We start from the raw sequence: 23,345 nt of genomic DNA on the forward strand, positions 1-23,345 counted from the left end.
CTTGCTCTTGTGTCTCAACAGACGATTATCAAACATTCTGACGCGACCAGTCATGACTTCCGTGGGCCCGGGGTCTCCGGCGAAAACTTTGACACCTGGTGGGAAGAGAGGCTACAAAGACTACGTCAGGGATGCCGACAAGGAGAGCATTTTCCATTCCGAAAGGCGGCCTTCCAAATTCCTTCGTCTTACTGAGGACGCTGCATTCGATTACCAACTAACAAAGTGGTCGGAAAAGGCGAAGAACTCATCGAGCTGGCTTTGGTTATGTCCTCAGATTCATCCAATGTTCAGTAAAAGAACCGCCGGTAATGGCTACCGAGCTCAGGGAGGCGAAAGGTTCCTCAGTCTGGTACCACAGGTCCATCCTCAGTATGTAGCCCCCACTGAGAGAAAGAGGAGGCCAGTGGAAAACATACCCAACGCTTTCTCCCATAGTCAGTCCGAAACGCAGAACGGCCATCATTTACACGGAGTGGCTCACTCATCTCCCACTCAACGACAACATCCGGCTCTTAGACCTCCTGGAGACCCCATATCATTTGACCCGGTCTGGTGGTGGCCAGATGTCATACACAAGAATAATTTCCACACTGAGAGTGGTTTGCTATTGGTTGGCAACCCAGAGAATAGTCGCGCAGGTATCATGCCGACGTATGAGATATTCTTCGCCATGATACAGGCGGGCTTGGCCCGTCGTAACGCCGATTCGTCGTATGCATTGCGAAATCGCGAGCTTGATGAAGTTCAGCGAAAGTATGATAAGATGATCGAAGACAAGGCAAAGTGCGAAGAGGAACAGAAGGACGTCGATAGGATAACATCGGGCAACTACGGTGAGTATGATCATGATACCTTCGAATGGGCGATGAAGCGTCACTCGGAAGTGATCTATCGTATTCGAGCCCTGGAGTCAGAGGAAGAACAGCTTCAGGTACAGCAGGATGATATCTACGCTCGACATCAGGCAGTGAATGTGAGCACAATGGCCGTAGAGAAAACGCTTTGGGATTTGCTCGACGATCTCCTTGTACGAATAGGCGTTTTTCCCAGCGTCGATGACAACGACCAGAATCCGAGGGTCCGAGTAGTGGATGCAAGAGAACCGGCAGACGATCCCAACATGGATTGGCCTGAGAACAATTGGAACGACGAAATACCCGGGGAGTGGAAACCCGCGCCATTCGAAGACAAAGGTAGTGAGGTATTTGGACCTCTGGAAGAAGAAGAGGCAGAGAGTACCTGGAATAACGCATGGAAGGACTATCCTCGCAACGACCACCTGCTGGCATTACAGGATGTGCTCTACCAAACGGCGGAAGAGGCAATACGCGTTGAGCGGGAGTTTAATGATGTCCGTGAGCAGTACGATCGGGAATTGCAGACTTACATGTTTCACCAGAGAGGGAAACGTGACAACGCGAGTGTAAGGTCGTATCAGTTAGAAGAAGAATTTGGTCCAATATGGCTGGAAAAATGCCGTAAGATTTCTGCGAAGATGCAGGAAGCTGACAGAGGCCATGCGCAGGCGGAGTGCGCTCTCTCTGATGCAAATCGGCATGATCGTGAGGTTCGAAGGAGGCCGTCCAAACCAGAGCTGCGCCTTCCGGGTCAGACAGAGGCAATCGAGCCACGAAGGTTTGGAAAGAGGATATCCTCCCGTAAGCGGCGCTGGATCGACGAATGGCTTGAAGATGTGTATATGAAACCGGGTGACGAGGATCGCCAAAAACCTGGAGAAGAACCGGCTCAGCCCATTACGGTTGCTACGGATGAGGCGAGTAGATCACTGCGCTCTGAGGATGTTCCAATGGCCACAGGTCACCGACGTCGAAGAATCGACAGATATGTACTTCGAAGCCGAGATCTGCGTCAAGACACGTCGAATACTGCTTTACAACAGCTGCATCTTGACTGGGCAAGGAAGGTTGGTGAACGGATGTGAGTAGATATTCACTGGTCATGCCGGCGGCGATCGGGAGACTTCCATACGTAGATGCGTCGAAGAAAATGGTTAAAGATAGCAGTAACGAAGCGAACAGGGTGATGAGTAGTGTAGAATTAGGAGCATTGAGTTCATTCTTTCCGCCACGGAACGCGGAGATGACGATGACGTAATGATGACATGCGAGACCCTGAATCCCTTCGTGATGCGTTTCTCCCACAGCACCAACCGACCCTACCGCAAAACATCGCGCATCAGCGAATGCGACCTGCAGCCATTAATGCCCTCGTATCCTTTCGTGAAGCGGTGTCGACACCATGGACGTGCGCGAACCGAGAAGGCAGTGCTTTCTGAGGGGCCATGAAAAAGCCCACTACCCAGACTTCGTCTTCTCATCAACCACTTCCGGCACCTCATGCTCTCCAGACTCAGCGGGCTCACGGTTAGCAGCCATCGCCGTCTTCCTATCAAGCTACACGAATCGTTAGCACACGCCAAAATCCTTATTCACCAATGATACTCACCCATCTGACCACGAACGCCCATCCAATAAAGGCAAAGACCACCACGATCATGGTGATGCTTCCTTTCTTCCAGTACGGTACATCCGTCGCTGGGTACATAACAATACCCCACCACGTATACAGGATCAAACCACCCATAGCCATTGTATACACGGTCACACCCCTCACCGCATCGTCGCCCGTTCGCTGACAGATGGTTGTGGCCCAGCCGTACATGATTGGATTTACGATGAAACTTGTGCCACTGAGGTAATGCGCTGTGAAGATCCCCGCATCTGGAAGGTTTCGCACGAGCAGAAGCGATGCGGTGATGAGCTGCATCGCTCCACTAAAGATAATCATAGGCAGACGATGACCTGTGTGGTCGATGAAGGCTCCGCCAAGAATTTGGGAGACGATCGCAACAGCTTGAATTCCGAGAGGGTACGTGTTGATAGCGGTTTGGGAGTAGCGAGACTTGTTGTGCTTGAGCCAGAGGAGGAACATGCCCTGGAAGGCGAAGGCTTCGAGCATGGCGCAGACGACTGAGAAAGTCGTGAGGATGTAGCTGCGGAGAAGTCAGTATGACTTCCTGGTTTTGACTAACACGACAGGTATCTACTCACATAGTAGGCGTTAGGAGAACACGCTTCGCAAGGCTCTTGAACTCGATGTTGTGGGTGTCTGCTGTCTTAGGTGGTAGACGAGTCATTGCGAGCTGTCTTTCCGCCTGAGTGATGTAGGAGACTCTGGTCGACTCTGGAAGATCCGGGAATGTGAACTAGGGTTACTATCAGTCCTCAGGCTCGGGTGCAAGCATCGACACAACTTACGAATCCGAAGAGACCAACTGGAATTCCCATGAGGCCGTCTGAACCACATGTGTTAGCAACGCGCGCGCGATGGCCCTCGAAATCGCTCACGTACCAATGATGAACACCCATTGCCAGCCTTTCAAGCCGCCTTTGCCTTCCATCGTCTGGTGCATTGCCGTCATCATGAGACCAGCGCACATACTCCCGACCTGCCCGACAGCAGTAAAGATGGCAGCCCGTTTGGCTATCTCGGAAGGCTTGCTGCGGGCATCGTGAGAATCTTCCCATGAAAAGGAATTCGATCGACTTACTACCATGAACCCATCACATACACGCTACCACTGTATAAACTGGCCTCGATCAAACCCTGGAAGAAGCGGACTGCACAAAGCTGTGAATACGTCTTGCACCCAGCTGAACACATGGTCAAAAGAGACCAGAGGATAAGAGTGAACGGAAGCCATATGCTAGGGCGAACTTTCTGGATAATGAGACCATGGGGTATCTGGCCGACAACGAGACTGCGAAGCTGTCAGCTAGAGTGCCATGACACACCGGCACACTGAACGGACCCCGCAGTGAAAATCGACAGCAAGATGCTATACTCATTGCCTTTGAGGCCGATGTCTTCGCGGAGACCAGCAACATAGGCATTAGCGAAAGCCTGGCGATCCAGGTAGTTGAAGAAGTAGGCTGCACAGCAGAACACCTAGTCAAGACAGTCAGACATCATGAGTAGTCGAGTTTTGCGACAGTACTGACCATGATGAAGATGTCTGGTCACATGAAAGTTAGCATGGTTGCGCCATGAGGATAAAGATGCTCGTACCAAGCTTCACAACGAGCTTCCTCTCCAAAACTTTCTTCGCATCGCCAGAGTCGCTGGCCCTGAGCCCTGCGCACTTGCATTAGCATCCAAGCAGCCATACAGTTCTGGAACCACAAATTCCTCACATCCTAAGGCACCCATCTTCGGTTGTGTACGTTGGTGGATCAGATAAAGCGACGATTATCAGATTGATTAGTCGTGGTACCAATCGCCCAGTTTTAATCCATCTGATAGCACCCGCGTGGGGCCAAGGCCTGGCCTCGGAGCCGGCGTATTGGCATGGAAGATTCTTCGCGCTTGATGATCGTCGACCGAGCATCGGCCCGTTGTTAGGGTGGAATAGGGCCTTGGCCTCCTGTCGAGACCGGGTGTTCTACCAAGAACATCACTATGGTCCTTTGATCTGCTAATTTCCCAGTCATGATCCATGCTTACCGTTCCCGTTGAGCCCAGAGACTTGAGCGGATGGAGTCACTTCTCCATCACGGTGGTTGTGCTTTGCATTTATGTTACGTTCTCCGCGGGGTGTGGGCTGCTTAATGCGAGCGAGCAACCCCCATGATATCCCTCACATGTTTCTGTCCCGACTGATTGGTAGCTGGGTCTGGATTTGGCACGATGCATATGCGGTTGAACAGAATGGCCGCGGTATGCGCGACACAGGGAACCATTACCCCCATTCGCCAGCCTCCTACCTGAAGGACGGGAGAAGCTGTAAAGCTGTTCATGCATACCGGAGTAACATTCGGTGAGCGACTCTCTGGCTTTGACCCATTTTAACCGCGTTTTAACCGCGTTTGCTCATCTTCGGCCTGAGGCGTAGGCAGTCACCCTCTACAAGAAGGCAGACTACCGCATACACCCAGTGCTAGGTGAGCGGTCGTTGTATATCTCTCATAAGACCAGATTCAATCGCGGAGAAAGTTCAGTCGGGATACAACCCAAGCCAATCACCTGGTTTCACGACAATCCATGATGCTTGTCTACATGAAGGCTTTACCTGAGGTCCCCCTGCTCTTCAGCTGACGAGCACACGGCCGCAAGGTAGCAGCCCAAGCGCGTTCGCTACACAACACACAGAATTTCTGATACCTTTCAGTATATACAGGCCAACACCAAGTCATCATTAAAGCCAGTATAGGCTTCCCAATCTCTGCTCCCATGGAACGACCAAAATCGCAAATGCAATCTTTTCTCCAATACACTCATCATATCATCACGAGCCCTGGTCACCCTCTTGAGTTCCCGTGATCATGAAGTTTGCTACAGTGAGATGCGTAATACAAAGCTTCAGCCCACAAGCTAGACCAACTCATCAGTTCCAGCAATAGGGCTATACTAAAATGTCTTCTAATGACCAAGGGGGCGCCAAACGTGGCCCCTCTCAAGTACCTTCCAAACACAAAGTTCCCGAACTTGTTCGCCCTAAATCCGATAACTCTGATCATACTGACCACCCTAGCGAGGAAGGCGACTCAATGTCGACTATCGAAACCACGAGCACTGAGAGCGTCGAATTTGACGATGAAGACCAACCCAGCAATGAAGAAAGAGCGGTGCCAGTCGCAGGACCAGATGATTCGCCTAGACACGTCGTCCGCGAGGGTGGTGAAGGAAATGAGGGAGAAATTCGGGAAGCGAACCAGGAGGCAGATCCAAGACGACATCCAGGAGGAGATCAGGAAGGGAACTAGGGCAAAGCCTAATGTCAAATTATGGCGTCGCGAAACATCGTGACATGTTTTTTTCGCGTTGTTCATACCTATATTGTATCTTTAACGGCATCACAACTTCCCGAGGTCTGTCTCGGTCCACACTTTTTGCATCCCAAGGCTGTCGGGCCAATGTACAATGCATCATGTCGACGGGTTTGAGATCGGAGTGAGAAGGTTTGTTGCTCCGTATCTGTAAGTGTCGTGAATACAGCTCCGTCTAATATGCAGTACATCATAAAAAGACATTCCAACGTGAAATCGTATTACGCACAGTCGGTGGGAGCGCGCACACGTATTCGCACGGTCAGTGACACCGACAGTCATGGTCCTCCAAATGGCGCGCCTAAACGATCGTGACTTCGCAGTGAAAGCGATCTTGCGCCATCATGTCCAGATCTTATTATGTTCTTCATGCTTAAAGAAACCTATTCCCGAAAAGACTAGAGTTTGTCGCACAAAGAGTCGATACTGACGTGCAGGCCTTCCAGCATGCGCAACGACTCAACCACGAAGACGACATGTCTGCTGTCAGACAATCCTCACTCAGTCATGAGTCCCAGTGACTCTTTTAGATGACTATGGCCGTCGCGATGTCTGCCATGGAGTCATAAGCACTATAAAAGCTATGCCAACAGACCTACCTTTCTTCTCTAACAAACAGCCTCTAATCTACCTATACAGACCTAGTAGGGGCGCCGAAATCATCCTGCGAACTCAAAAACCCCATTATTCAAGCCCTCCAAAACCAGCAATACGATTCATCAAATCAACTCATCCACTATGCCTTCCTCCTCAAACGTACCACAAGGCAGAGTCGACGCGACTGGCACTCCCCATCAAAGCGAAGTCCCAAGGCTTGACTCATCACGCTCGGTAAACACAATCGCAGATGGTGACTTCGAACACGACGATCCAAATCGACATAGCAATTGGAACACAACTACAGCGGTCGCAGCACCAAACGATGAGCCTGAACACGCCGAGGGTGATGATGGGAATAATGGAGTAATCAGGCAAGAAAACGAGGGCTTGGATCCACGGGAAGGGCACTATGAGTTAGCAAGACTCGCTGGAGAACTTGCAGCAAATAACGCACAAATTGAGAGAGTGAATCAAGGAGGAAATGAAGGAGCGAACCAAGGAGCGAATGAAGCGGCAGACCAAAGAAGGTATCAGGAAGGAAATCAGCGAAGGGATTAGGGATTTGTGCGTGCGGAAAGGAGTGTGAGAGCGGAGCCAGGCTGGGAGCTACAGGACAATGTTGAACCCTCATCACTACATTCATTTCAAAATAGAGTGGTTTGACGAATGACTGCATGCGCTCAATCTTTATCGTGATTCATTCTAGTGTTTTAAAAGATTAGCGAAGATGTAGTGAAGATGTAGTGATGTTTGAGTATCAGCCGTGAACATCAAGAAGACATAAAACTATATAATCCAGCTCCACAACTTTATACTTGCTCCGCGACCCAACACACTCCTCAGCGTTCGCGACGCGGAGTTCTTGGACCAGAACGATCCACACCACCTGGTCTCGACCAATCATCTTCTGAATCATACGGAGCATCCTCATATGGAAGACCATCACGCCTCCCGTACGAACGATCCCGGTACTCATCCATAGCGCCACTGTCACTATGTGGGGCGACGCGGCGGCGAGGTGAACGAGATCGACGGTGAAGCGAGTTCGGTCCATACGAGTACTGCGGCGAGGTTGGTCGATACTCAGGCGAAGTTGATCCATACTGAGGTGAAGTTGGTCGATAGTGAGGCGAACTTGGTTGATAAAATGGACTATGAGGTGCTTCGTTGTCGCGTCGCTGTGGTAGTGGAATTGCGTTCTGCCCGGTCGCAACTGCAAGGCCTTGAGGCGAAGTCGGCCGGTAAGATGGACCGCGACCGTAGTGTGGATTACCTGGTCCCTGATCTTCGCGCCACTGTGGCTGCGGGTTTGCAGGTTGCCCAACTGCAACTACATGATCTTGACGCGATCGGTCTTTCCGCTCCTTTTTCTCAAAGTCCATCTTTCCAATGACGTCGATGTTCTGCTGTCCACTTCCGGTGTTGATATTTTGGTTGTAGACTGGCGCAGTCATGCGCATGTGCGTGTTGCCATGTGGCCCCTTCAACGTCTGACCGTGACCACTTGACTTACCGTCGCCGGCCGTCTTGTTGGTAACAGTATCACTGACCGAGAACTTTTGCTGTCCAGCGTTTTGGTTTAGGCGATGCTCTGGCTCAGTAGGCATCTCGTACTCGGTTGGCGCGGCGCCGGTAGCTGATGGTGGCGGAGGTTCGAATACGCCATACACATTGATGTTCTGCTGCCCAGACCCGCTGTTTATGTTTTGGTTGTAGATTGGCGCACTGTTGGTGAGGAAACTAGTGGCGAATGGAGCCTCGATCGACTGAGAATGGCCATGACCGTGTGGACCATTCTGGGAGTTAGTGACGGTGTTTTCCTCTTTAATGTGACGGACACGACCGGACTGATCTAAAGCCTCAGATTTCTGATCTATCTTCCCGGAAGATGGTGGTGGTGGTCGAATAGGCTCGCGCTGTTGCCGTTTTGATGCATTAGGTGTTGGTGCCGTGGAAGCTGATCGCTTCCCGCCGTTTCGCAGAACCATTTCCTTACCATCGGCTTCATTCTCCACGTTTAATGACATGTCGAACGGTCGAAGGCCAAACATCCTCCGAGCTTCTTGAGCGAGGCCCAAAATGCTGTCGCGAACTTCCCGAGACTCTTTCCAAGCTTCCTTCTCGATAGCCTGGGTAAGATTGTTTGCATATGAGATCTCTATCTGGGTTGGTTGTCGAAGTTCTTTACGGACCTTGGCCATCAAGGACTGGAGATGGCCTTGGTTAGAAGTGGGCAGCTTAGTCGTTGTACCTATTGGAGGCGCCATCGTTGGTGTACTTCTGATCTGAAACTAGGCTGTGTATCTAGTTGGAAGCCGGTTGATAAAATGCGGGTGCAAAGTTAGAGGAAGGCACCAGAGGACCTTTCTCCTCCGTAGGCAGAAGCGTGAAATGCGGAAGAGGAGGTTTCACTTTATGAAGTTCCACCATTGTTTGTCCATCGAGCAATTTCCTTGTATCGATATAAATCTACATGCGCTTGTTGAGGTTGTTTGACCAGGTAGCATAGAATGGTAAAGACCGAGTTGGCGAACATCACGTTTGGCCCGTGTCTAACGACATATCTCAACAGCGTTCGCCACACAGGTGAACCCATTGTTACGATCCGCAGTCTAAGTTGGTGTTAACCATGTAGGGATGCCGTTCGTATGCTCCAGTCGTGTTAGTAAATGTCAATAGACATATCGTCGTTCTCGCAGGAAACATTGTAACCGGCGATAGTAGATTGATGAATGGAGATGGAAGAGAGGATGGAGTGACAGCTGAGATTTGGCAAGATCGCTCCGGAGATGGCGCGGAGATAAGCACACCAGCCACCTGGATTTCGCAGCACTTCAGCATTCACAACTATAGGCTCTACAGTATTGATCGCGACAAATGTATAGAAATCTCGCGCTTGATCGAATAAGCTCTTGCTGTACGCCAATCTTCATGCTTATGCCAGCCGCGCTGCATCATCACCGGCTTCCCCAAAACGTGCCTTCCTCGCGACGTCATCCCCCCTTCTCCACCTCCGCACCCGCAGATCACCCCATCCTACCCCAGACACGCATTTCTACGCGACCAAGCGACGCCACCAATAGCTCGGCAAGGCTTTCAACGGCACCATTGCATCTTGATCATTCGCCAGAGCCTTTTGAATAATCCTTGCCCCGCAATTACTCCGTCGGTTATGTGCGCAGGCAGCTTGTGACAACGGCGATTTTGCCGATTGACCATCTTCTGTGACGTCGGGGTCAGATCTAGCATGCTGCGTGTGTTCGGGTGATATGATCCGGGTAGCGAGCGGTGAGGTATGAAGATGTAGGTATAGAAACATGGGGTAAACCCACACGGTACTGCAGTCCTCCTTTGCGTGTCTTATCGCTTCCATCGTGCACATCGCATTCTTTCGCAGGGTGAGATAATAAGACCCCGCCCACGATGTTTCACACACCCCATTTCAACTGGTACGGTCGCGGCTTCAAACTCCGCGCCGCTATAACCATCGCCTGCCAACTGGCCTTCGTCCTCTTCGGCTACGACCAAGGCGTTTTCAGCGGCATCGTCGGCAACGAGAACTTCCTAAACACTTTCGACCACCCTTCACCCGGTCTCGAAGGTATCATCGTGTCGATATACAATCTCGGTTGCTTCACCGGATGCATTCTCAGCTTTATGTTCTGCGAGAAGACGGGACGGAGGCTGGCTATGTGGATTGCTATGGTATGGATCATTGTAAGTATAACGATGGTGGTCGGGGGAGTAGGGCTGATGATTACAGGTCGGCGGCGCGCTCCAAGCGAGTGCGTACTCGGTGCCGCATATGATGGTCGCAAGGTTTCTGACGGGAATTGGCACTGGGATCGAGACATCGACTGTGCCTATGTACCAATCTGAACTCTGCGAGGCGAACAAGCGCGGTCGGCTCGTCGCGTCGGAACCGCTCTTTGTCGGCGTGGGAATCGAACTGGCGTACTGGTTCGACTACGGGATGTCGTTTACGGAAGGATCGATCGCATGGCGCTTACCGATTGCTTGCCAGGTCATCTTTGCGATTATTGTCATCGTGCTGGTTTTCGGCCTTCCTGAGTCACCCAGATATCTGTATGCGCATGGCCGACATGAAGAGGCGCTTCAGATTCTTTGTGACGTATACGACGGTACGCCTGATGATCCAAAGATTGAGAAGGAGAACAGAGAGGTGCTTGAGGCTCTACAAGTTGAGCGAGAGCATGGAGAGTATAAGTGGTCGCAACTACTCAAGAAAGATCGTGTGCAGACTGGACGTCGTGTGTTACTTGCCTACGGCGCGCAATTCATGAACCAGATGGGCGGTATAAATTTGGTAAGTATACATAAACAAACTGCACGAGATCGGTGCGCTGACTTCCGCTATAGGTTGTCTACTACATCACCTCCGTCCTAGAAGATAACGTCGGCCTCGACAGAAACCTCGCCCTGCTCATGGGAGGCGTCATCAACCTAATGTTCCCCATCGGCTCTCTGTTCCCAACTTTCACACTGGACCGCACCGGCCGGCGGAAACCCATGATGTGGGGGTCTCTCGGGCTCGGATTCTCCATGATGATGATAGCCATCCTCTTGAGCTTCCGGTCTGAAGGAGGCGACGTGTCGCAAGCCACTGCGTCCGCCAGTGTCGCTTTCTTTTTCACGGTAAGCAGAGACGCGTCGCATTAGGAATGAGAAGCTAACAAATCTTAGTACATGCTGGCGTTCGGTATGACAATGAACTGCATTCCTTGGGTCTATGTACCCGAGATCCTACCGCTACATGTACGAGCGAAAGGCACAGCTGTCGGTATCTCTGCGAACTGGATCTGGAACTTCTTCGTCGTTATGGTCACGCCTACGCTTCTCGACAGCTTGGCGTGGAAGGGCTACCTTATCTTCATGGCACTGAACTTTGCGTTCATACCGCTAATCGTATGTATTTGAAACGAGACCAGAGCCTCCATTCGCTAACGTGCTTGCAGTATTTCTGCTATCCTGAGACAGCCAATTTGACGCTGGAAGAAGTCGATTGGCTGTTCTACGAAGGTGATGTCGTGAAGCGAAGCCGACGTGTGGCGAAGGAGGGATGGGAACAAGCGGTTGGCACCGATCCTGCGACTATGGTTGAGACGGGTAGTGTGTCCAGCGGTAATAAGGCCGGACATACGACGGAGAAGGCAGAGCACACGGTACACTAATCCTCACTAGCATTCCAGCTGGGACGATGTGACTGCGCTCCTACACCATCGAGTACTTGGTATCAGTCATCATACTCACCTTTGATCAATGCGATGGATTGATGTCTATATCAAGCATCCGCATGCATTGCGGTCAAGAGACAAAAGACAAGCGAATGAGAAAGTGAACGTAGAACCAAGGAAAGGTGATATAGTCTATATGATGTGCGAACCTACATATCGTACAAGGTGGTGATGTATACTACAATGACTTCTCGGCAACCTTGGCGGCCTCGAGTCGTGACCTCATGTGAGGAGCAGTGTGGGATCCCGCGCTCTGCGGCTTCATGATCTGGCGAAGGATAGCGCGACGTGGCATGGTAATTCTGCTGCAGAGAACGACCGCTCCAGTCAACAAAGCAAGAGCTCCAGCTTGATGTGCGGAAGCCAACCACGTAGGGACCATGTAGATCAGCGTGCTGATGCCGAGGGTGACCTGGAGAGTGACGAGATGGACCATGCCTTGGACGCCCTTGTGGGCATCCTTGGTAAGCTTAGTCCGCACACCCTTGCCGAAGCGAGTGTATGCGAAGAGACTCATGATGGCAGTGAAGGTAGTTGTTGCGAGCATGCGGTGGTCAAGCTGAACGAGAGACGGGTTCTCGAGCATGTTGCGCCACCACAGGTCTGATTGGTCTGGGACGTGGCTGTAGAAGGGGTCGAATAGTTCTTTCCTGGGTGGGGTGAGACCCATACCCATCCACGGGAACTCGTTATAGATAAGACCGGCATCGAGACCAGCGACAAGGGCACCTGACATGGCAGTAGTGAAGACGAGAAGAGTAAGACCGAAGACAGAGCGTCTGAAGATGCGGAGTGCAGGGTGCTGCAGAGTCTTGATAGTCTCTGCTGCCTTGACTGGGTCGGCCAGCATGCGGTTCTCCTTGAGGATAGAAAGACCAGTGTATACCATTGAGCAGTAGACGGTGAATGCAGCGCCGAGATGGGCAGTCAAGCGGTACTGGCTGACACGGGGGTGGCTACCAGGTTCAAAGAGGTCGTCCTTGAGCCCACTCTTGACCATCCACCAGCCGATAACACCCTGGAAGCCGATCATGCCGCAGATGCCGATGAGCTTCCAGGCCATTGAAGGTGCTACCCTGCGACGTGCGATGAAGTATGCGGTTGGTACGAGCATCGTGATGCCAATGACGCGACCCCAGAGCCGATGCGCCCATTCCATAAAGTAGATTTGCTTGAAGTCGGCCATGTCCATACTCGAGTTGAGTTGGGCGAATTCAGGTGATGCCTTGTATTTGGTGAACTCGCTGTCCCATTCGGCCTGGCTCATAGGCCAGAGGGAGCCGGTGACAGGGCGCCATTCGGTGATGCTCAGCCTGTTGAACTTAGCAGGTGCGGTGGAGGAGGTGACGTCGGTGCCTACCCAGACTCTGTGAGACGAGTCAGACCACCAAACACGACTATGCCGAAAACGCTCGCAGCACTGCCCAGCAGCCAGTATGCGACGCTCTTGGAGGTTGTCTTGGGGAAGCTGCTCGACTGGCTCTCAGTCTTGGTCGCAGCTTCTGCGAGTATCGCCCGTCCCGCATTCGATCCCTCGATGGTCGCGGTACTGCGGAGAGGCTGGGTGGATTTCCACCTCACCGATTGCAGGACGGAGGGTCGGGATGAAGATCGTGAAGCGGAGACGGCGGCTCGAATCGGCGAATTGAGGCATGGCCTGCATACGAAGAGGCGTCGTGAGAGGCGTGGAGCAGCAGTCCGCAGCTGCGGAAATGCCTGGAATATTGAAGCCATTACAGCGACATCTGGGGAGGAAGGAGGAAGTTTCAAGAGCAGCAAATGTACATGTCATCGTCGGTGGTTCGACGGCGCGGCGGCGCGCCAAGAATGAACCCTGCATATCCACGCCCGTTGACAGGCGGAAGCGACGACCCACTCCGCAGGTTCGCAACTGCATCACCGGACCCCTCCTAGTGAAGATCGCCATTTGGCGTCTGCCGTGCTGGCAGCGTGATGCGCCCAGCCTCCACCGTATTTTGCGACCGCTATCTTCCCTTCTCCTATATGACTTTCACCGTCTCTCCATTGCGTACGTGACCATCCCGTGTTATTAGACCCGGCGTGCACTGCGTTACCCCACCCGTCCCGGTCGCATACCCAGCCGTCGTCGACCACCACGCCCCATGTACTTCCAAAGCAGCTTATAGCATAGCATGGATCCCGCCCATCAACCACCCACAGGTCACGGGAGCAACAACCTCGATCATGAGAACGAGCCGCAGATTGGTGGATTAGAGCGCAACGAAATATGGCCGTTGGGCGAGGGAGAGCGTACAGAGGGCGGCGCAGGCTCGAGTAGTACCCCATACGTCAGCCTCTTCTCGCCCAACGTACCCGCCATACCACCATCTGCGCCGTCCGACGTCCCCGACAGTCCCAGGGCACACGTGAGCCACTCGAGGTCTCTCAGCTACTCGCGCTCGATGCCGTCACTGGCCAACTACTCCAGCATGACATCGCGTGCGTCCAGAGCTCACGGTCAAGAGGAACGACCGCCCATAGTTCAGCTGCAAACCCGGATAGACCAAGCCCAAAAGAGCGCCGATGATCCAAACACCCCGTTGGAAGAACAAGGCAAAAGGCGCACGACGTTGGACCTGATGCGTACAGAGCACTCTGTTCGCACCGACATTAGTAGGTTGTTCAGCGAGAGCGCAGCCATGCCTGGAACTAGGGCACCTTCCTACAACAACGCGACGGGACCATTGTATTTGCGAGGTGAGTCTTACTATGAGATTCTCGTGTGTACAGGCTAACATTGTCAGTTTCAGGCGAAGCCATACCTCTGCCTGACCACCTTTACACCCGCGGGCTGCTCGAAGGCCGACACTCGGACATTACTATCATCGCCTTTGGCCAGCGATATCCTCTGCACCGTCTCATCCTCGACCGCGCACCCTTCTTCACGACCGCCCTCTCTGAGCCTTGGCTCGAAAGCCGGTCCAAGGAAGTCAAACTACACCCGGAAGAGATCGATTCCAGCATTACGCAAGCATCATTCGAGTTGGCTATACGTAAACTTTATGGCGTCGACATCTCGAAAGAATTGGACGCTGAAGCCATTGGTCTCTTCGCGACTGGCTGCTGGCTAGAGATGCAGGACCTCATCGACTCTGCGATCGAATCCATACTGCGGCAGATGGCACCGGAGACGCTTGCCTACCTCATCCGCTTAGTCACCTCCAACTACTATGGCCGATCTGGAGACCGCATACTTGAGTCGGCCAAGGCGATGCTAAGTAGGAACGGTTGGGAAATGCCTCTTAAATACTGGGACGATATGCCCGGCGACATAGTCCGTGAGCTTGTAGGGTCTGACGGGTTCTTTGTGGATAGCGAGTGGGACCGCTGGGTACTTTCCAAGCGTCTTCTCGACCGCCGGCTACGTCAAGCAGCCATCGAGGCTGGCCTTATCCAGCGGGGACAGAGGCCCATCCCACAAGCACCCAACTCTCTTCGTCTCATGGCAGTTCGCTTCGACGGTGTTTATCGACAGAACGCCTTGACAACGGCGCATTCCTCGTCCGACGCGCAGGCTGACTGGCTTGCTCTCTACACGCTGCCCGACATTGAGCGCATACTCGTGTTGCTAGACGAAGGTATCCACTACATTCACATGGAATACGAGCAGCTTGAATTTATCAGGAACGCTCGCGACGTGTTTGGCCTACCAGTGATGCCCGAAAGGGTCATCTCCAATGCGCTATGGCAGCAACTGGCCCTTCGCCAGAGGGTGCTCAACACCGATGAGTCTGCTCAGGAGCTGGGTCTATGTCAATCAACTCCAGACCCCGAAGAAGCGAACGTGGCGACGAAGACTGGGAGCGAGCTCACTAACAAAGGAAAGCAAAAAGAGATGGCAGATCCTATCGACGAAGGCGACATCGAGTCGGATAGTTGGGACGGCAATGGCAAGCCACGGAAGTTTTGGATCCCAAGCTCGGACTGCAACATTGTCTTGGGCAACGGCGCAGATCCTGTTGTTACGACATCCAACTCTTTTCAGCGCCATGCTTCACGCCTATCAGCCACGATACAGCCAGAGGATGCGCAATGGGCCACCGACTTTGCCTCTACTCCGTCGACATTGACGAACCCAAATACTCGCATGGACTTCGCCCAACGCCCAATCTCTGCTGGTGGCGGCAACGCTGGTCAGCCAAAACCAATCGCTTATACCGAGTTTCCTCCATTCCGCTTCTCGGCTGAGTTTCCTAATCCACGATTCCTCAAAGAGAAGAAGCGCGTCTATTCGAGGACGGTATCGTACGCAGGCTCTTTGTGGAACATCTACATCCAGAAAGTTCGCTCTGCCAAAAATATCCAGTTGGGCGTTTACCTCCACCGTGCCAAGGAGCGAGAGGTAGATGAGACTGGACATGTCAGTGGTCTCAGCCAACAGAACAACGGCTCGGTTGATGAACGTATCGGCCAGCTAGAGCGCGAGATGCTCATGCGTAGTGACCGACGCGACCGGCGACGCAGCACCCGAGTTCCGTTCATGGATCCTGCTGCAGAAGAGGATACCTCTGGCAGTGGTGGAGATCCCGACCCTGCTCTCGGCTCTCTAGGACTGCGCAACCCACTCTTTTCTAGTGGTAGTCTTGGCCGCCATCGCAGTCGTCTACCCACTCGCGGTATTCCACAATGGGGCTTCCAAAACCTGGCCTCTTCACCACCTCAAGATGGTGATACCATAGACTCTCCCTCTTTCGCTAACGCTCCCTACTCCCCATCCGAACATGACTCAGATCCATCCGATGACGACGACGAGTCAGACGCCGCCGCCTACATCAACCCCTCTCTCGCCTCTAGAGTCCAACGCAAAACGCGAGCCGTCATACCCGCACTCCCTCCCTATGTCGACGGCCGACCCACAATCAAAACCTATTTCAAGATCTACAGCCCCTCCAAGGGTGGAAGGATGCTCAGCATCTACGAAAGCGCGCCTGACCGCTTTAACTTCAGTCAGAGCTGGGGATGGAAGAGCAGCACTTTGATGCTGGATGAAATCACGATCAATAATGGCGGAGATGATACCCTGGCTGGTGCCAACCCAGCTGCAAGCAAGAAGACGGATGGCAAATTGAGATTCATGGTTGTTATCGGCAATTTGTGAATGGCGTATATGGGTGGAATGGTACCTATGGGATGGGTGCTGGGTTTTGGGGCTATGCATCAGCGATGGGTGTTTTGGTACAGGCAATAAGGATAAGGCGTCTCGGGTTTACGGTGGGATGGTCTAGATACCGATACCTATCTATACACATTCATAGTTTTCGCATCAACTCGCGCACAAGATTGAGGTAGTGGCCCCCTGTGATGGCATACGCTAGCAGCGGACCGAGGCTCAGAAGGATCGCGGCTGTGACGCGTGGACGCGACTGCTCGGTTTATCTGTACCATCACGTCAGACACGACACATCTACTGGTACTCCTCTCCGCAAATCCCGATCCGTCTACTGAAGAAGTAGATCTCGCAATAGTACCCAGTACTTTCGATTTTCCAGCGCTGGCGTTGAACGGCGCGTGCGGCATGCACTGGATGGACATTTACCACGATTAATCACAGCAGTCTGGGCCATATCCTCACGAAACTTAGGCCTTGAGAGGTCCATTGAGCCATATTTCATTGATTGTAGCTTGGTGCAATAGAGCTACTTGCTATCGAGTACATGATACCGCCAAATGAGCTGTTGTGCAGAAGCATCAATCGCGTTCGCTTCATTGCCCCCATCAACTTCCATCCTGATCATTACTCAAGCTTACGACACAGAAGGCTGTCTTCCGCTGAAAATCCGAGTACCCGGCAAATGAACACGGAAAATGAACTCCAACGCGTCGTCAATGCGAGCCAGGGTTTCCTGCACGCGATCGTTAAACTCGGGAGACCTGTTGACATCCCATCGCTCCTCCTCCAATCCCGCGCCTAGGTTGTGCAGGCAGACTGGTCCCAGATTCTGAAGCTGCTTACGAGGAATCGGGTGTACGGCGTGCACAACACGCTCGGTGATCTCCCTCTTCTCGGGGAACTGAGCCTTCGCGCGAGGATCGACTACGATGGTTGTCTTGGTGTAGAAGGGAGACTCGACGATGAGATCACGGGTAGTATAGCCGCTCCACAAGGTGACGACCTCCTCAAAGTCTTTGGGGGTAAACTGCCGCAGTTGCATGGGGCGAGTGGGCGCGATCATGCCAGGCGCGGTGCCCGAAGCAACTCCACTTGATGCACCACGCGCGGAAGGGCGGGAAGGAAGTTCGACTAGGGGGCGTGCAGTCGAGGGCTGCGCGAGAGTCTCGGGGCCGGGAGTCGGCATGGGTGTAATGCTTGGGTTGCTCATATTGTAAGATGTTGTAGTAATGGTGTGTGGACTCGTTATTGATATTAGTGTTTTGATGCGCTTCGCAGTATGGTAATGAGTCTTGGTGCAAAGAGTTGTTGAGTATGCTGGTTGTGTTGAGCAAGATGTTGCCTTCCTACTGACCTTATGTGCATTCCGCTGCCGCTTTGCTGTTGGCAGTAACTGACGATACGAAGCAAGTGTTCACGAGAGTTCGTTGGCCGCCACAGCTTTGCTGGCTTTGCATGATTCATTCCTGGTCTACATCAAGTCAACGAACGCTACCTCGACGGACTCTGGGCCGCCATGTTTGCCCGCTTTGACAACAAGAGCTTGGCAATGATCACTCTACCAACCCAAATCAATACACGTCACGCTCCTTGCTAACGCTACTCGGCACGCAGGTGCTATACGAAGGGAGCAGCGTCAATAGATGTCAACAACTTCTCCAAAAAGAATCTTCTTAATTGGCAAGACGTATGTCAAGAGCATGGCCTTCCAATTCGGTCCCCACAAATTGGTCGTCTCACGAACGGCATCGAGCAAACGAGAACACACGCAATGGGGCGATCGAAACACACAGCAAATCATCCAAGGGAATCTTCAATTAATGATCCACGGTACATGACAACGCCGATAAAAAACCGAATTATTCAGGACACTTAAACCTGCGCAACGTAATCCATACAATCACATGAATTCATCCTCCCCCTCATGCATGATCTGTCCAATAGCCTCCACCGTCCCACACATTCGTCTAGCAAGCTCACCATCAGGCTGAATCCTCTTCTCAGTCCAGTAGCCGAACAAGAACTCCAACTGATCTTGCGCGAGGCTTCGTAGGTATCGCGTTGGTACCGGATGGACAGCGTGGAGGGTCACATACTGTTCCGGCTGTTCTTGATCAGCATGCACATCGCGACTCTCAAAGCTGGCTACGTTTTGCCTTACCGTAGCAGATTCACAGTTTGGTGAAGGCTCTGGGAACAGAGGAGGTGCGAACATGGTGTCTGAGTATATGGGTAGTCGGATGCAGGCGTAGAAAGGCGAGGCGCGCATTTGATCCAGGGTTTGGTATCGACCCCAAGACGCAATGATGACCCTCTCGTGATCAAAATCTTGCAGTGGCTCTGCTTGAAACTCATTCCGTGGAGCCCCGACATTTGCGCCCAGTGCCGCGGAAGGTAATGCAGGGCTTTCGGGGTCTGCCCGCATACTTGCTGTTGGCGGGCTGTTCATGTCGATATGGTACATTATGATGTGTGAAAATTAGGCGAGAGTAAGGGAAAAGGGGATAGAACTGCTGTGCAGCAAGGGGAAGTTATATTTCCTGAACCATAGATCGTCTATCTTGATTCTGAGCTTGGAATGATGAAGAGTCCTTCCATTTCGCTGGCCACAAACCATAGTGCTGTCAACGCGAACACTATCAACATCTTTACACCGGTTACCGCCTGATAGGAATAGCCTGGCCTCATTGGCTGTCATGGTCATTCGCGTAAGAACGATCATATTTGTTGTGGTGTTGGCGATAACAACCATCTTCGTCTAAATGGTCAAACAAGCCTTTTGTCACTACTGATGATACGCTTTCGTATTTATAAAGTGATATCACAGATGGAATGCTTCATTGACTAACGGAACATGACTATAGCTATATCAGACAAGGCGGGAAACTTGTAGAACCCTACCCAGAGATTTACTTCCTACCGGCAGCACCACTAATGCCATCTACATTTGTGTTGATTAGTCTTTGTTTCATTCATTCGGGAAGGTCCACTTACTCTTCCTCCTCCAAGCCTGCTGCTCATGAGGAAATATAGCACCAGCCTCATCATAAGCCCTCTTGTTCATGTCATCCAAGAGAATGGCCGCTGCCCACTTGATCTCGACCATACGTTTCTCAGCATGTTGTCTCTTGGATTCTGACATCGCACTATCAAGAGTCTTCTGATGAATCTTGTTCAGCACTCGTTGGGTAGTTTCGATGTCTTTTACTGGGGTGCGCCCTCTGTCGGGCAGACCGATAAGTTCGTACGGATCTTTTCGCTTCTCTTCGTCGCTGTCGGAGTCGTCATCATCGTCGTCAGAAACGAGCTGATTTTGTGGGATCGGGGAGGACCGCCGTGGTCTTTCGCGTTCCGGTAGCATGCGCTGCTGGTTGTATGATTGACTATTCAAGTCATTTGTTCGGTTTCTGGAGGCATCGAGCTGTCGCTGTCTCTCCTGATCACGCCTCTCCTGATCCCGCCTCTCCTGATCCCGCCTCTCCTGATCCCGCCTCTCCTGATCCCGCCTCTCCTGATCTCGCCTCTCCTCCTCTCGCCTGTCCTGATCTCGCCTCTCCTGATCTCGCCTCTCCTCCTCTCGTCTCTTCTGCTCCCTTTTCGCGGCTAATTCCTGACGTGTTTGCTCAAACCTTCGTGCAGCATCAACCTTTTCCTGCTCTGTCCTCTCCGTTATCTCACGCGTCTTACGGTCCAGCTCGTCTTGTCTGCTCTTCGCTTCGTCAATGCGCAGTATCGTGTCCTCTTTCAGATTGTTTTCAATCTTGTTCCTTTCGAATCTTTCCTCGGCCTCCTTGAACTTACGAGCCTTCTCCTCCGCTGCCTCAATCGTCTTCTTCGCTTCAGCTTCCAACCTGGCTCGCTCCTTCACTGCTAGTTCATCCTCGTATCTGTTCTTCATCTTCTCGTTGCGGTTGTTGTCTTTGTTGAGTCGGTCGAGATAGAGCTCGTTTTTGTCTTGTTCGGAGGACCCTTGGATTTGAGCGGGCGCTGGGGCTCCATGCGAGTGCACTACAACATTCTGGGTGGGACCCTGGCCAATCATCGCTGGTGGTGGTATCTGCTGATTGATGAAGAAGTTTGGTTGAGGCAAGTTGAAAGAGTAATTCTGCTGCATCTGCTGGAGGAAGGACTGCTGGTGTTGTCCAAGCTGGAGGAAAGCCCATCCGCCATGACTTGTGAACACCAACTCCACAATGTTCTGAGCGGTTTCCATCAGATCGTTAGCCAAGAACGAGATGCCGAGGATGCTTTTGCTTCGTGCAATTTCTATCTCTTCTAGTATGATATGAAAAGCCATGATCAGTTCATCGTCAGGGTAAGTTGCCAACCTAAAAATTGACATCGGGTGCGGACGATCCAGCACTTTACGGCGAAATCGGCCTGTAATGTGGAAAGTGATCATGTCGCAAGATGGAAAAGATAAATCGGGATATCAAAATGATGCGAGTAGGAAGATGATAGATAGTAATACAGGAAGTACGAGTGTGAGGGCATGCGCATAGAAAAGGACGGTTTTGTACTGCGGGCGTGCTTTTGGTGTGATGCCTAATCATGGAATCCCCATGGCGGCTTCCAATACCCACGTTGTGTCGATGATTATGCATGTCAAGCGTCGGCCTGTGAGGATACGATCATCCTCATACGTGTTTGCCGCAAACATCGCGGGCATTCCAGGTTGTGACGCGCCAGGCTCCGTGAGCTGCGCTCAATCTTCAAACTAGATATGGTGAAGCAACACCAGGTCGAAACGTTCACAGATGTTGATGTAAAGAGCAAGGTAGGATCATTGTGGTTGTAGGAACTTGCAGCTTCTCCACCTAGGCACAACAGCCCTAGAGGAGAACGCGGGAGGAATAAAAGCCGATGATGTCATTATTACTAAGCGTCCCAGCCTTGGAAGGCCCGCTTACACTTCACCACGGTCGTCCATGATCATAGCTATCAGCACGTTTGGGCACCACTTTGATGCCATATGTATCTATCATATGGGCCCTGTATTGTTCGAAGTTCTCGCGATGCCAACCCTTGCAGGTGCTGATCGCTCGACAGCGCCATGGCGTGTTGTGTCACAGCCGCCTGAGCCTGCACAGCTGCCTGACAGTTTAAAGGGCAAATGCGAACACGCTAATCTAAGATCAATTTCGTGTTTAATTTTTCAAGCTACAGTTTCTCAACATCTCCATATGCGCAACAAGTTCCGACTTCGTCATGCTCCTCCTACCCGTCTCTTAAGCTACCTAGGTGCTTTTCACGTCCGTCCAACATAGCCTGACGCCTCCTACTTGGCTCCGTGCTCCGCCTTCCACGCCGCATACTCCCTGTCGTCCTTCTCTTTCTCCGTCTCGAGTCGGGTTCCGATGACATTACCATATGGGCCATATACTGTAACATAATGAATGTCTGGCAACGCTGCTGGGGGCGGTTGAGGAGCGGGAGCTGGAGGGGGTACAAAGGTGATGTTTTGCTGCGGAACAAAACCGGGCTGGAAGTTGATGTTTTGCTGTGGAGCTGGAATCGCTTGGATGGTAACATTTGGCATTGGCGCGGTCTGTGTGATTGAGAGAGATGACGACATGCGTGGAAATGTGCCAACGCTTCCAAAGCTTGAGCCCGGGAAAATACCCATGGTATTGCTACCCCTTTGTTCAAGGATGCGCAAAATCCTGTCATTAGTCTCCCCCCAGACAGGCCTTAAGAGGTCTGCAAAGATATTGCCAGACATTGAGTCGGCGATTGCATTGAAAAGACCGACGAGCTCATCATCCGAGAGAGGGTACAAGTGATGGTACGCCCAAGGATGGAGGTGCAAAAAGGGGTCAGGTCTGCGCGATGATCGGAACATATCGAGCGTGTATAAGCGGTGTTGTGAGTGGTTTTACCGTGCGTTGCGAAGAGGACAAGTTGGCTTTGCTTGGAGTTGACAGAGATGCGCTTTGTAACTAACTAGAAAGTGTAGTGTTTGATAGAAAGAGTCTGTGTTCTCAGAAGAAGGTTTATATTCTAAACAGACATTGAATTCAGCGCTTTTGCACAACTCTCGATTGCCAGCATGTTGTTTGAACGTGATCCTCAGAACGTGTCGCTATGCAGGATCACGATCAAGAGTTGACGTAGAGAGTGCGATCATAGTGAAGAAAACATTCCCTGTGCCGGCGTGTCATGATCTGTATGATGAATGAAGACATCGAATTATCAACAACATACTTGTGCTCACCTTACTGAGTGTATCCAGTTTGGCGACAACCTCGACGTGCATTCCATCTACTGAACGCTGATATACTTGTGAACGAGTACATGAGCGGCAACATCCTCATTCCACAATTAACATTGACCATTAGCGGCACTGGCGCCAACAGGATAAGCGTAGAATGTAAAATATGCATTGTTCAAGATCATCGGTTACAAAACATCTTCAATAAACTATCGTCATCGTCGTCACCATCCCCCACCCTTCACTAAAGATCATCCACCGTACCAACTAGCCTTAAAAACTATCACTATCACTGTCAT

At 51.9% G+C, this 23,345-nt stretch overlaps 9 protein-coding genes across 9 annotated transcripts; 3 read left to right on the forward strand and 6 right to left on the reverse strand.

Annotated features, from left to right (window-relative positions):
* Nucleotides 1–52: 52 nt before the first annotated feature.
* On the forward strand, nucleotides 53–1,945 carry J4E92_000424 (uncharacterized protein; the record flags this gene model as incomplete). The annotated part of the gene is made up of 2 exons (XM_051491841.1): nucleotides 53–61; nucleotides 107–1,945. The coding sequence occupies 2 exons, from the start codon at nucleotides 53–55 to the stop codon at nucleotides 1,943–1,945; spliced, it is 1,848 nt and encodes a 615-aa protein (XP_051357353.1).
* A 503-nt stretch (nucleotides 1,946–2,448) lies between these two features.
* J4E92_000425 (uncharacterized protein) lies at nucleotides 2,449–4,028 on the reverse strand (the record flags this gene model as incomplete). Its single annotated transcript, XM_051491842.1, has 6 exons — nucleotides 2,449–3,016; nucleotides 3,075–3,229; nucleotides 3,282–3,319; nucleotides 3,376–3,524; nucleotides 3,836–3,972; nucleotides 4,026–4,028. The coding sequence occupies 6 exons, from the start codon at nucleotides 4,026–4,028 to the stop codon at nucleotides 2,449–2,451; spliced, it is 1,050 nt and encodes a 349-aa protein (XP_051357354.1).
* A 3,260-nt stretch (nucleotides 4,029–7,288) lies between these two features.
* Nucleotides 7,289–8,716, reverse strand: J4E92_000426 (uncharacterized protein; the record flags this gene model as incomplete). Its single annotated transcript, XM_051491843.1, has 1 exon — nucleotides 7,289–8,716. One exon carries the CDS (start codon nucleotides 8,714–8,716, stop codon nucleotides 7,289–7,291), a length of 1,428 nt encoding a protein of 475 aa, XP_051357355.1.
* A 1,156-nt stretch (nucleotides 8,717–9,872) lies between these two features.
* On the forward strand, nucleotides 9,873–11,641 carry J4E92_000427 (uncharacterized protein; the record flags this gene model as incomplete). The annotated part of the gene is made up of 5 exons (XM_051491844.1): nucleotides 9,873–10,166; nucleotides 10,213–10,776; nucleotides 10,830–11,105; nucleotides 11,154–11,375; nucleotides 11,426–11,641. The coding sequence occupies 5 exons, from the start codon at nucleotides 9,873–9,875 to the stop codon at nucleotides 11,639–11,641; spliced, it is 1,572 nt and encodes a 523-aa protein (XP_051357356.1).
* Nucleotides 11,642–11,882: 241 nt separating this feature from the next.
* J4E92_000428 (uncharacterized protein) lies at nucleotides 11,883–13,438 on the reverse strand (the record flags this gene model as incomplete). The annotated part of the gene is made up of 2 exons (XM_051491845.1): nucleotides 11,883–13,017; nucleotides 13,065–13,438. 2 exons carry the CDS (start codon nucleotides 13,436–13,438, stop codon nucleotides 11,883–11,885), a joined length of 1,509 nt encoding a protein of 502 aa, XP_051357357.1.
* A 419-nt stretch (nucleotides 13,439–13,857) lies between these two features.
* Nucleotides 13,858–16,823, forward strand: J4E92_000429 (uncharacterized protein; the record flags this gene model as incomplete). Its single annotated transcript, XM_051491846.1, has 2 exons — nucleotides 13,858–14,422; nucleotides 14,470–16,823. 2 exons carry the CDS (start codon nucleotides 13,858–13,860, stop codon nucleotides 16,821–16,823), a joined length of 2,919 nt encoding a protein of 972 aa, XP_051357358.1.
* Nucleotides 16,824–17,469: 646 nt separating this feature from the next.
* Nucleotides 17,470–17,898, reverse strand: J4E92_000430 (uncharacterized protein; the record flags this gene model as incomplete). The annotated part of the gene is made up of 1 exon (XM_051491847.1): nucleotides 17,470–17,898. One exon carries the CDS (start codon nucleotides 17,896–17,898, stop codon nucleotides 17,470–17,472), a length of 429 nt encoding a protein of 142 aa, XP_051357359.1.
* Nucleotides 17,899–19,744: 1,846 nt separating this feature from the next.
* Nucleotides 19,745–21,132, reverse strand: J4E92_000431 (uncharacterized protein; the record flags this gene model as incomplete). Its single annotated transcript, XM_051491848.1, has 2 exons — nucleotides 19,745–19,776; nucleotides 19,830–21,132. 2 exons carry the CDS (start codon nucleotides 21,130–21,132, stop codon nucleotides 19,745–19,747), a joined length of 1,335 nt encoding a protein of 444 aa, XP_051357360.1.
* A 981-nt stretch (nucleotides 21,133–22,113) lies between these two features.
* J4E92_000432 (uncharacterized protein) lies at nucleotides 22,114–22,461 on the reverse strand (the record flags this gene model as incomplete). The annotated part of the gene is made up of 2 exons (XM_051491849.1): nucleotides 22,114–22,343; nucleotides 22,458–22,461. 2 exons carry the CDS (start codon nucleotides 22,459–22,461, stop codon nucleotides 22,114–22,116), a joined length of 234 nt encoding a protein of 77 aa, XP_051357361.1.
* Nucleotides 22,462–23,345: the final 884 nt, after the last annotated feature.

This window comes from Alternaria infectoria (genome assembly GCF_024043175.1).
Source record: "Alternaria infectoria strain BMP 0036 chromosome Unknown scaffold_1, whole genome shotgun sequence".
Taxonomy (NCBI): domain Eukaryota; kingdom Fungi; phylum Ascomycota; class Dothideomycetes; order Pleosporales; family Pleosporaceae; genus Alternaria; species Alternaria infectoria.